The sequence below is a fragment of the Sprattus sprattus genome (genome assembly GCF_963457725.1).
Source record: "Sprattus sprattus genome assembly, chromosome: 18".
Lineage (NCBI taxonomy): Eukaryota > Metazoa > Chordata > Actinopteri > Clupeiformes > Clupeidae > Sprattus > Sprattus sprattus.
This window is the reverse complement of record NC_137916.1, coordinates 19,232,904-19,244,969: the sequence shown is the minus strand read 5'-3', so window position 1 is coordinate 19,244,969 and position 12,066 is coordinate 19,232,904. Positions and strand designations below refer to the sequence as shown.

The 12,066-nt window shown below is 42.3% G+C and overlaps 2 protein-coding genes across 3 annotated transcripts; one reads left to right on the top strand and one right to left on the bottom strand.

The window, feature by feature from the left end:
* shfl (shiftless antiviral inhibitor of ribosomal frameshifting) lies at nt 1–6,279 on the bottom strand. Of its 2 annotated transcripts, none has more exons than XM_080856891.1 (10): nt 6,161–6,279; nt 5,343–5,478; nt 5,148–5,197; nt 4,988–5,041; nt 3,338–3,385; nt 3,197–3,238; nt 2,363–2,518; nt 2,037–2,140; nt 1,737–1,894; nt 1–771 (listed from the first exon to the last, which is right to left on the bottom strand). In XM_080856891.1, exons 1-10 carry the CDS (start codon nt 6,185–6,187, stop codon nt 515–517), a joined length of 1,032 nt encoding a protein of 343 aa, XP_080713017.1. In that variant the 5' UTR covers nt 6,188–6,279; the 3' UTR covers nt 1–514. The 2 variants fall into 2 exon arrangements, with proteins under 2 accessions (XP_080713017.1, XP_080713018.1); XM_080856892.1 differs by lacking the exon at nt 6,161–6,279 and adding an exon at nt 5,759–5,889.
* An 862-nt stretch (nt 6,280–7,141) lies between these two features.
* On the top strand, nt 7,142–11,749 carry LOC308379661 (retinol dehydrogenase 8). The gene is made up of 7 exons (XM_080856895.1): nt 7,142–7,200; nt 8,480–8,614; nt 8,899–9,060; nt 9,550–9,729; nt 9,838–9,931; nt 10,217–10,400; nt 10,956–11,749. Exons 2-7 carry the CDS (start codon nt 8,518–8,520, stop codon nt 11,169–11,171), a joined length of 933 nt encoding a protein of 310 aa, XP_080713021.1. The 5' UTR covers nt 7,142–7,200; nt 8,480–8,517; the 3' UTR covers nt 11,172–11,749.
* The last annotated feature ends 317 nt before the right edge of the window (nt 11,750–12,066 follow it).

Here is a 12,066-nt window from a genome sequence, read left to right as displayed (position 1 = left end):
GGACTTTTTCCTTTATTTGGTGCAGGTGGAACAATCAACTTAACCCCCATCCCTCCTGCTCCAACCATCCAACCCACAATGTCCCTGTCTTATGTTATAGTTTGGCGTGAGACTAACAGTGGTAATCCATAAGTAAGGTGCTGTATTCCCTTTTATGAGATTAACCCAAATGTGCATTAAGTGTCACTAACAAGAGCAGTCATTAACAAAGCACAGCTCTGTCTTTGGTGAATTTCCAGAAAACGCACAGTTCATTGAGTTCCTCTGCTGTTGTGTGCATGTATACTACGAAGAATAGGCTTAGGTTCCTTTTTGTTCTTGGACAAAGAAAAGAAGGCTGGCCCAGTGTACCAGGATTTGTGTACCATCCCTGATTACATAGAGACGTGTGAAAATGTTGAAAACTTATAAGAAGCTGCTTAAGATGCAAGTGTGGTAGACTTTGCCATTGCGTTATTTAAGGCACAGTGAGATAGATTTTTTTTAAGTGCAGTGAGCGAGAATTTCATCATCTCTATCTGGGGTTGTCTGTGCTGCTGTCAGACTCCTCTTCCTCCTCCTCCTCATCTTCCTCCTCCGAGTCCTCATATATGACGTCATCCAGTTCCTCACGCACCAGCTCGTACAGGTCCAGTATGCTTCCCTGGCTCAGGCAGGTGTTGACAGTGGAGCCAGAGCTGAAGTGCGTGGGGCTGGCGTTCACCACGCGGGGCTTGTGGTTCTTCTGACGGCTGCGGGGATGGACACACTCCGTCCCGGGAACATGAGGTTCTGCAAGAACAAGGACCATCCGAGAGAAGTAAGAGAACTAGTTCTAAGGAGCAAGAGCTAGCCAAAACCAAGTTTGAATTTACTTACATTGCCATAGATGATTTATCACATATATCTGTATATAAGTAATGGTTTATAACACATAATGTTAAACATTGTGTCAAATATTATTTTTATATATATATATATATATATATATATATATATATATATATCATATGTGTAACTGTAAATGTAGCGTCATGACAATTTGTGGTTTCCACATGGTCAGTATGGTGATATGCTCTTTGTGTTTTCATTCAAAAGGAGGTCATACACTATCCAAATTCCCACTCTCATGTACATGAGCCATAGTGGATACCATGCATGCATATCCATGCCTAATAAGGGGTGCAGCCACATTTATTAGATAATTCACTGTCCATTATTTTGATCACAGGAACTGGTTTGTAGGACTGACCCACTCAGCGATTTAGTAAGTGGATGGGGGAAATCTTAGTCTGAGGTACATGAAACACTCTTTTAAATCCTGGAATGTTCTTTGAAGGCCATGCTCATTAAATAGGTATCTCAGTACTAATACGGCATTATCAGACCTTGACTGAAACACAATAGGTTTTTTTTATCAGTTAGAAGATGTGCCTGGGATTTGGCCTAACTATTGTTGTTATAATAATAATAATGTTCCAATACCAATCATAGCATATAATTGTCATTATATTGGTATATTATTATCATAACCAATATTGGAAGTTTTCTATAAATCAAGCAAGGACATATTGAACTGTCACAACAATGTACAATGACTTTCACAATTTCCTCTGGTCTATGACCTTTAAAGAGATGTAGACCTAAACCTTTGGTATTGTTAACTATATCAGAGTTTAAGTTCAGGGCATCAGTCATTGCCAGTGCTTGAGAAGGCTGCCCTCTAGTGGTCTGTCTTGATTACTGCAAACCCATACCTTGTCTGTTGTAACAGTCCTCTGCAAGGCAGCTGTGTGGGTTCTTTGTTCTTGGTCCCATTCCCATCATGCTGCGACGAGGCGGTAAGATTTTTGTCGGGGTTATGATGGAGCGACATCCGTAGCAAGGTGAGCCCAAATCCATCCTTCCGAACCCCCTAATTGTCACACATAGAGAGACCAAATGTCAACTCATACTTCGGAAACACAGAACACACACTGAAGCTCTAGTCTTCTTTCCTGCCAATCTACATGCAATAAACACAGCACTGGAAACACTTGAATGTCCAGCATCCAAACCTGAAAATGCGAGTGCAGTTGGGGCAGTGGAACTCCCCAATGCCCCACATCTTCCCCTCGGGTACAGGGTCATACTTCTTCTTGCACTTCTTGCAGCGAGACACCTGTTGTGTGGACACACACACTAAATCATCATCTAGATCAACCCACAGTATGGTCTGTACAATGTGTTATCTGCTCGGAAAAGCAGGTCAAAGGATACACTTGTTTACTTGCTAAAGGTGTTTTTGTGATTTCTGCGACAGAGCTTCTAGGTTCTCCCTCGGGAGGTGATTAGGTTATGCCATAAAGCAATAAGGAAGTTTCAGAGGAAGTGTGTGTCATACTTCTTTCCTCTGTGCAACGCGACGCCACCAGTCATTGTCACATCGCTCGCAGGCAAACTGGTGAAGGACGCCAGGAATAAGGTCACGCTGCGCATTGTCAAACATGCGCATGTTCTCTTGCGTCAGGGGTAGAATGCGTAGGCGCTCACCCAGTTCCTGGACAAACACACACACACAAACATTAAATTCACACATACATGCACAAACAAAACACACATAAACAAAGACATCCATATCTTAGTCAATCACTGTTCTACACTATAAAGGTGTAGAATTTCACAGCTTTAGTCATGAAGATGGACTCATCCAGTTTCTGCCAAATTAGCTGCAGTTATATTGTACAGAGACAGAGAACTATGAGAGGAAAGGTTTGGGGAAAATGGCTGATTTTGGTCAAGGTTATACCAAGGGAGTTCTGGACCCCAACAAATCAAGGCAGTCCCATTCTGTGGTGTGCACAAATGAACTAGGGGACTCTCCACAGCACAGCTGTAAAATCCTTAGCATAATAAAAGCATTGACATCATAAGAGATTACCACTCTGTTACAAACTTCAAGACATGCTGAGCAAAGAGATTTTGCCAACTTGCATGACACAGCAGTTATCAACACCATCACGAAGGTGCATCAATCTGGTTTAATACGAAAGAATGGTATTGCATTCTACCAGCTCAGTCCCCTGACAACTGTTATTTTGGCAAGAGTGTACGTATAAATGTGATTGGCTAGGACCCTGACCAGTACCAAACAATGTCACAACAACAGTACTCTAAATACATTGGCTACCATGTGAAATGCAAATAAGGCCAAGCCAGTTTAAACAAATTCCCCCACCTGGATGTCCTTGTCCCCATTTGGCTCTTTGTTTGCTTTGGACTGCAGTGGGGAGAAGATGGTTTGAAATTAGTAAAAACAACCAGCAGAGTTTAGGATAACATATTTAAATACTGCATCCATCATGACAGAGGTACTTGCCTTATTACCAGGTTTGTGAGATCGGTCTTGTCTTTCTTGTGGAGCTGCCTGAGAGGGGCATTGAGTGCAACTGTCAATACTTCATGTTATTGTATTCATTGCTTTTTATCACTGTGCGTTACCATGTTATTGTATTCATTGCTTCTCATCACTGTGTGTTATCATGTTATTGTATTCATTGCTTCTCATCACTGTGTGTTATCATGTTATTGTATTCATTGCTTCTCATCACTGTGTGTTATCATGTTATTGTATTCACTGCTGTTGTTAAGGTTCTATAACTCTGATGTGGCAGGCCTGAGATAGTCTTGTAATCAGTCCAACTTCCCTGACCATGACATGATTGCTCTGCTACAGTAAGACTGCGCATCTGAAGCGAAAGGGTACATTTCCTAAACGTCCGCCCACTGGACTAGGCTCAACAGTCACGGCCAGTCGTTTCCCGTCCAAAATTGCTCTGGTTAATGCTAGGTCTGTGTCCAACAAGACATTCCTTTCACATTACTTTTTCACCTCCTGTGATTATGATTTTCCAACAGTTTCTACAGTAGCACCTCTAAGTGTGTTGGCAACCCATTGTTTTCAAGAATTGGTTTAAATAACAGACACTGTAGCAGTAGGAGCAGTACATTTGAAGCAGTACATTTGAATCCCATACTGTTAAAACTGAACCTGTGACTTCCTGGTCTCGACTTCCTGTCTCGAATAGTTCCACTGCACGACAGACTGTTGAGCTGGGATGTTTTGAATAGTCACGTCTGTTGTCCAGGTAAACCCATGGCAAACAATCTCATTAATCTGGCCTTCGTCAACGTATAACTATGGCTACACAATACATGTATGTACTAGGGCATACTCTTGACCTTATTATGAATTATGTGTTTTCTAGTGATAATATCAATACCGAAACATGCTTATTGTATTCAATGCCACCTTCTCATGTCCTCTGTGTAACCTGGGGTTGCTTTTCCTGCAGTTTACAGTTTACTGAGGGCTGACCCACTCAGCCATTTAATAAGTGGATGGGGGTATCTTAGTCAGAGGTACATGATACACTCTTTTATAGCCTGGAATGTTCTTTGAAGGCCATGCTCATTAAAGAGGTCTTTCAGTTTGAATACACCATTATCAGACCATGATTGATACATAAAAGGTTTATTATCTGTAAAAGGATGGGCCTGGGTGTTGGCCTGCCTATGGTTGTTATATTACTTCCAATACCAATCATACAGCAGCCAAAAAAGCCATGGCTTAATATTTCTCTAATTATCAGCAAACATTCTCACGGACCTAAAATTCTGTTCAGCACTATACATTCTGTGCTCATTCCTGCATTTCTCATGATGAAGCCTTCTCAGGGATCAATCCTGGGGTCAGTTCTGTTCTGCCAGTACATGCTCTCGCTTGGAAACATTATAAGGAAGTGTCTCCTGTCACGTCTATGCTGATGATTCACAGCTGTACCTCCCATGACAGTCTAGGCCTAGGGAATATCTGGACTGTTTCAAGGACTTTAGGACATTCAAGGCTGGATGGCAAATCATTCTGCTAAACAGTAACAAAACTAGTAATTATCTTCGGTCCCTCTTGCCATGTCTTGGTCAGGAGACTGGCAACACTACAAGTTTAAATTCTCTTGTGGGCTCTTACCTGGCCTGTCCCTGCATGGTTCTTTTCTTCAGCCTTCAGTTTCTCCACGACATTCTGCACCAGGGTTAGATGAAGGTGCAAACATGGACACAGAGTTCACAGCACAATTTACAATGCTTCATGAGGTAACTTTGGCATAATCTGAAGTACAAGACTTTACCTTAACTGTGATATCATTCTTTAAATCGTGTCTGTCTTCATCATCAAGCTCTACACAGCAAGATATAAGAAACGTTTATCAAAGCTCATCAACGTTGTGCTTCTGTGTTATTCATACTGAATAAATATCGAAACAAAACAAAAAAAAAGATATTAAAATGACAATTATTAGGTGTAGGCCAGATGGGTTTTATACCTCTGTCTTTCATCAGCACAATCTCCATGGCTATGCGCCGATGGTCATTGCCATAACGGCGCATGAGTAGAGCAGCCTTATCAATCGAAATCTTGCCATGAAATTTTTCTCGGAGTCGTCTGACACTTATTTGCAGCTGAAAAAAAAAAGATGTTTGAGTGAAGGACATTAACACGATCTCCGCTAGTACTTGAAAACACACCTGTAGCACTACTGTAACTGTGTAAAATTTGAGTTTAACTGATGGTCATTAGGAAGGTCGACAGTATCAAATATTAGGCCTATGGTGAACATTTTGAGAATTAGCCAAATCCACTGATCTACTCGTGTGTCTAGGACGCCTTTTAAAGACATCCGAGCCCAGTGGTCAAAGTATTTCCCCTTTTCCAAAACCTACAGTCAAACCGGATACCAACCTAATATTAAATAGCAACACAGAGAATCCTCTCGTATTCATAAGAGGCCTGTGTGCACCAGGCGACTGACTAGATCACGAAACTGTTGACATGTTCGACTCAACTGAAATAGCACACATCCAGTTGCCTGATTATGTATCCATCGCTCTCTTTACATGGCTGTAACCGGGTAGGCTACTTTGTCGCGTTCGGTAGTATTAGGAAGTCGCCTAGAACATCCTCGACGACAAGTAGGCTAATTATGTTAGGGTTCCAGTTTTGTTAACGCTGTCTTTTGTTTTCACTAAAAGCTCGGACATTGTAGGCTAACTCAGTGAGTCACACTCCAACTGCTCAAGTTGCAAGTTGTAGAGGGTGTCATTAAACAACAATATCATTGATCATAAAATGAAATGATCATACCTCCACCTCTTCTTGAAGACGACTCATGTTTATGGTAGTTTTAAAAAGATGACAGCCCAAGTGTTAAACAGGGCACACTGACCATGTGTCAACCGTTTTCAGCTGATCTACTTCTGTTGTTCGGATCGGATCAGTTTCAGTTTGATATCAAGACCAGTGTTGCCAACTTTTCTGTGAGAAAAGTAGCTGTTAGCTCTCCGAAAAGTCTCCAGAAGTCGCTAGATGACGCATTCGAATAATTTGCATAATATGCAAATAATCTGCGCATGCGCACAATGTGCCATTCTGAGGCTGAGCACGGTTACACTAATATTTTTCCCGCGAATACAAAGCTCTAATATTTTGCTGTTATTTAGTCAGACTGGCCGTGCAGGAGCTGTGTGAGTGGAGAGGAGACCATGACAGCCCTCGCTGTTCTCAGCTCTCGTGAGAACAGTTGTTACGTGAACTGCAGAACAGGATATGCAAGATGCTTTTACAGTACTTTGTCAACACAATAATCCACCAAATGACTTTTAAAAAAGTCTCTTAGATTTGTCGCTAGTCGCTTTTTGCTAATAAAGTCGCCAAGGGGGTCTGAAAAGTCGCCAGATATAGAGACAAAGTCGCTAAGTTGGCAACACTGATCAAGACAGACGTCGGTTTGACCTCGACTGAACACCAGGAGGCGCTCTTAGCTGTGACCCCACCCTCTCGCTCACACTCTCGCTCACCTACACCAACACATCACTCTCAAACATTCAGCCAGTGACTTACATTATGAGCATACAGATATTTATCATAATTCTGTTTATTTTAGAACACATTAACTCAGAAGGATTCAGTTAGTTCTACATGTCAGCAAACTCGCTTCTGTTCGGAACTTCAATTCCCAGACGCCGCACTGCCGCATGACCCAATTTTATACGTTGGGTACGTTACGTGACACAGTTCACCCTGTGTCACCATGCACTGTGCCGAAAGTGAGACGTTTTACATCGGATCAACTATATCCTTGAATTACAGGTCTTGCATACAGCCATGCTGGACTGACATTTAAGGTCTGTACGTGGACGGCGTTCAATTCTTAAAGGACCACAGAATGTATGCGATGATATACTATTATTATTATGTATTCAAGAGGTGTAGCCTACATGTTACCGATATGATTGTGTCCGGCTGAATGTTCAGTGAAGCATAAATGAAGCCTCTCAAATAGCCTGTCTTAAATATGTGGATTATGGAAACGAGCGAACGAGACGACTGTCCGGGACATTCAAAACTTCAAGACTGGGCTATATTCTACTTGCTTTTTAATATTATAGCGTAATGATTGTCTGGCGCATCTTATTCGGGGTTTAGTGTTAATAGATTGGATGAAGGTTGGTTAGCAAAAAATAATATTCTCTTAAAATGTAGTCTACTCTTAACATTTTCGAAATGTTCCAGTAGGCTACACAATGTGGTCCATTATTAGATGGACACAAAAACATTTCAAAAAGTATTTGATACTTAAGGTTTCTGAAAAGTAACCAGGTATCTCGTTAAATGTATGTGAAAAACAAGCGATATAGGGCCCCTACCTCACTTAATTAGATTTGCGGAGATATAAACGTCATGTGAGACAAATAATCTGGATTAGACTAATCTACGGCAAAATCACAGTAAAGGAGGTTTAACGGGACATTCCACGGAGGCGTATGATCATGAAGTCCTATGGGTACAGTTTATAGGCCTAGAAAGCTATTTGTCAAGAAACTAAAATGTCTGTAGATTTACAATAATAATGTCAATCTGTTAGAGCAATGAAAAGAGGATGTTTCTTAGTCTTCATGTGCACAATATACATTGTCTGCTCCATGTGTTTGTTAATTATTTGTTTACAATTCACAAGACTACAGAAATGTAAACAAATTCAGTAAGGGGGACAGAACGAGAATAGAGACTGTTTATAACCAGTGGGGATATATCTTCATACTCTCATGTCATATAATTGTTCTTAATCTAGAGGCTTGATTATAGTAACAATTTACTGCAACATTATGGCGTGATAAACCAATTCTTAAAACATAAAGGACCCTTATCTTCATGCTCTCAGAGCTGCACCCTCATTTTTATATAGAAAAAATGTGTTCTCAAGGGATGCTTTTTGGAGTGTAAAAACTAAAATCTAACTAAAAAGTCAAAAGATTTTCATTGTGAAACAAGCAGTTCTTTTCTAGTTACACTACAGTACTTACATTACCACTGTTATGCAGTTATAATATTTAGTATACTAATATGCAATAAGATAATTATTACATAGAGATGAATACTCCCATCATTTGAACAATGGCCCAGTGTTGCTTCCAGGATAGAGTGCCCAAGCAGCCGAGGCCATGGGAACCAGGAGGGTTTTGGTGACTGGCTGCTCCTCTGGAATTGGATTAGCTGTCGCGGTGCGTCTGGCCAAGGATGAGCTGAAGAGGTTCAAAGGTGAGAGACCCCCGGGGCCCCTCCAGTATAAAAACACCATGGCAGAATGTAAAAAACACTGCCATGTAGTTTTTTTGGGGGGGGGGGTGTTGTCTTTGGGGGAATGTGTTTTTGTGTGAGCTTTACATAGCCATGTTCAGCTAGTGTATATGGGTGTGTGTGTGTGTCTGTTTTGTGTAGCCACTTTCAGGCGGTGTGCTTGTGTTTTTTTCGGCACAAGCATTGTGTGTGGTGACTCAGTGGCCTGACTGAGATTTGTTTTGGGGGGATTTGGGGGGTGGCAGTTGTGGCCACCATGAGGGACTTGGAGCGGAGGCAGGCTCTGGAGAGGGCAGCTGGGGAGACACTGAACCGCACACTGGAGATCCGCCAGCTGGACGCCTGCAGTGAGGACTCCATCAGAGAGTGTGTGAACAGCCTGCCAGACAGGCGGGTGGATGTTCTGGGTGAGAACACACACGCGCACTGGGACACTTACACACACAGGGACACATACACACACACACACTAAAACACACACGCATACAAACACATGCACATGCATATGCAGGGATGGACACCAATACAAAAGGACACGCGCACACACACACTTTCAGCTGAAAGCAGATACAGAGACACACATACACATACATATACAGACATACACACACATGCACATATGCAAACATAGTTTCACATACACACACACACACACACACACACACACACACACACATAGATATGGCACACAGAAAACATATTCTGAATACACCCAGACGCAGGGACAAATGCAAATACAAACACACACATGTACGCAGAATGCATGCATGTACACAGGCACACAGACCTAAATCACACACACACCAATGAAGACTCCACAAACACTTCAGAGTTGTCCGCACATGCCTTCTCACTCTATTGAGTGACCTCTGGCAGTGTGTTCGCTCCGCTCCCAGTGAATAACGCAGGCTTGGGGATGATCGGACCACTGGAGTGCCAGAGCATCAGCTCCATGCAGGAGCTCTTCAACACCAACTTCTTCGGCCTGGCACGACTGGTCAAGGAGGTGCTGCCAGACATGAAGAGACATCAGAGCGGGCACATAGTCGTTATGAGCAGCGTCATGGGCATCCAGGGTGAGCACCTGAGGCTTAGGTCAGGTCCTATTTCATACAGAGAATTGTTTGAGAAAAATCTAAAACATCCTTTACACTTGGTCATTACTTTTTATTTGTTCTTGCTAGGTCTTCTCTTCAATGATGTTTATTCCGCCTCTAAATTCGCTGTGGAGGGATTTTGTGAGAGTCTGGCTGTGCAAGCCATGAAGTTTAACATTAAGTGAGTTTACTGTAAATGCATGCATTTCATTGTTTAAATGTCCTCTTTATCCAACAACCGCGAGCTAGAGAGACTGATGCCATGCCATTAGAGGATGTTTGTAATATGTGCCCTACAAATACAATGAATCACTTTCACATTTTCTTCCACAGGGTTTTCACTCAATTTTTTGTGTTGTATGAAATATCCATCCTTGATGTACTGATCTATGTTTAATTAGCCAAATACATAACTACCCTTCTACTTAGACGTGAATGACTGGAGGCATATTCCCTTCGTCTCCAGGATGACTTTGGTGGAGCCAGGTCCAGTGACAACTGAGTTTGAGAGAAAGGTTTATCAGGAGGCTGCAGAGATGGACCTGTCGGGGACAGATGAGGAGACGGCCAAGATCTTCAAACAGATTTACTTGCCGTACTCTCGCAAGGTCTTCACATCTCTTGGGCAGACCCCAGAGGAGGTGGCGGAGGTAAAGAGGTTGCGTTGATCTCACCTTAGACTTGTCCATCCTGTCATTAGCTTTGAGTTTTTGCAGTTGTACAATTGACGTGGAGAAAAGATGCCTTCCTCAAGGATACAATAGGCAGCTTCTCAGTCTAGCTGTAATGGGAAACCCCACAATAGGTAACACTACTCTATCTGACGTTGTTCATTCTGTTCACTACATTCTGTTCGCTAATGACAGTGCTGGCTGCTGCGCCTTCAATAGTCTTCATCAACCGTCTGGATTTTATATTTAGAACACCAAATGCATGGGATCATAGCTAGTGTAATGCATGGGATCATAGCTAGTGTATTGCATGGGATCATCAAATGCATGGGATCATAGCTAGTGTAATGCATGGGATCATAGCTAGTGTATTGCATGGGATCATCAAATGCATGGGATCATAGCTAGTGTAATGCATGGGATCATAGCTAGTGTGATGCATGGGATCACCGGAAGACATGCAGGAATTGAACTCTGTTGATCATGGCCAAAGACCCTCCCTTCTTACCTGCCTCTGTGTGTGTCTGTGTGCAGCAAACCTTTGAGCTGATCGTGGCTAAGGACCCTCCCTTCCGCCACCAGACCAACCGGCTGTACATGCCCATGACGGCAATGAAGCACGCCGACCCCACTGGCCGGCTGCCCATCGACACCTTTTACAAGCTGGTGTTCAAGCACGACCGCATGTTCAGCGCAATCCTGGGCATGATGAGGATGATGACGAAGAAGATGGGAAAGACTGGGGGGTGAAGAGTGATGCCCCCCCACCCTTTGGATCTCCCCCCCCCAGCAAGCCAGGGACCTTTGTGAAAACCTCACGCTACTCAAGCAGAATGTATTTAAGCAGAAGGGTAGATCTGTAGGTAGATTTGTCCTAACATCCTGTTGACACTCATTAAGGATTGGTCGGTTAAACATGGACAAAAAACACTGTTGTTGATTGGGGAAGGGTTCATTGAAGAGGGCTAATCAATAATGATGGCATCAGAGTTGATCGACTGACTAGACATTTTCAGGTCATCAGTTGAGGTTTATTTATGACGTTTGCTGAGGTTTGTCAAGACTAGCAGTTGCACTGAGTATCCAGTGCAATATCCAGTATGCACTGGAGTTCATAATAGTAAGCCATTACCTCCTGAGACATTACTGAACACTGAAGCAAAGTACTGTAAGACTAGTGAAATTTGTCAACAAAATAAGTCAAATTAAGGTTAACAGATGGCCTGACTACTAGATGGCCTGACTGCACTAGAATGCCGGTTCATTTAAATCACTTTCAAATATGTACAGTGCCCTCCACAATTATTGGCACCCTTAGTGAATGTGACCTAAACAGGCTATGAAAAAATACATCTTTGCTGTTTATCCTCTTGGTCTTCCACTCAAAATATTCACAAAAATCTTACCTTCTCATTGAAGTCAAATTATTGAATGATTTTTTTTTGGTTTGACATTAAATAAAATATTTTTCCCAAAACATGGGTGCCACAATTATTGGCACCCCTAGAAAAATGTATAATTAAAATCTAACTTAAGTATATAACCGGTCATATTTTACATTTTTAAGTTCACCTGTTTGATTAGGAACTTAAGTGGTCAACCTGACCTCCTGTTTCACTGGGGTATAAATATGAGGTGACAAAGG

What these genes read in the sequence shown, in the direction of transcription:
- shfl (XM_080856891.1), bottom strand. Translation starts at nt 6,187, where the DNA reads ATGAGTCGTCTTCAAGAAGAGGTGGAG. An exon ending in ATGGGGACAAGGACATCCAG is followed by an intron (nt 2,519 to 3,196) that starts GTGGGGGAATTT and finishes GTGTTTGTCCAG; the next exon opens with GAACTGGGTGAGCGCCTACG. An exon ending in AACTGCACTCGCATTTTCAG is followed by an intron (nt 1,895 to 2,036) that starts GTTTGGATGCTG and finishes TGTGACAATTAG; the next exon opens with GGGGTTCGGAAGGATGGATT.
- LOC308379661 (XM_080856895.1), top strand. Translation starts at nt 8,518, where the DNA reads ATGGGAACCAGGAGGGTTTTGGTGACTGGCTGCTCCTCTGGAATTGGA. An exon ending in TGAGCTGAAGAGGTTCAAAG is followed by an intron (nt 8,615 to 8,898) that starts GTGAGAGACCCC and finishes GGGGGGTGGCAG; the next exon opens with TTGTGGCCACCATGAGGGAC. An exon ending in CAGGCGGGTGGATGTTCTGG is followed by an intron (nt 9,061 to 9,549) that starts GTGAGAACACAC and finishes CTCCGCTCCCAG; the next exon opens with TGAATAACGCAGGCTTGGGG.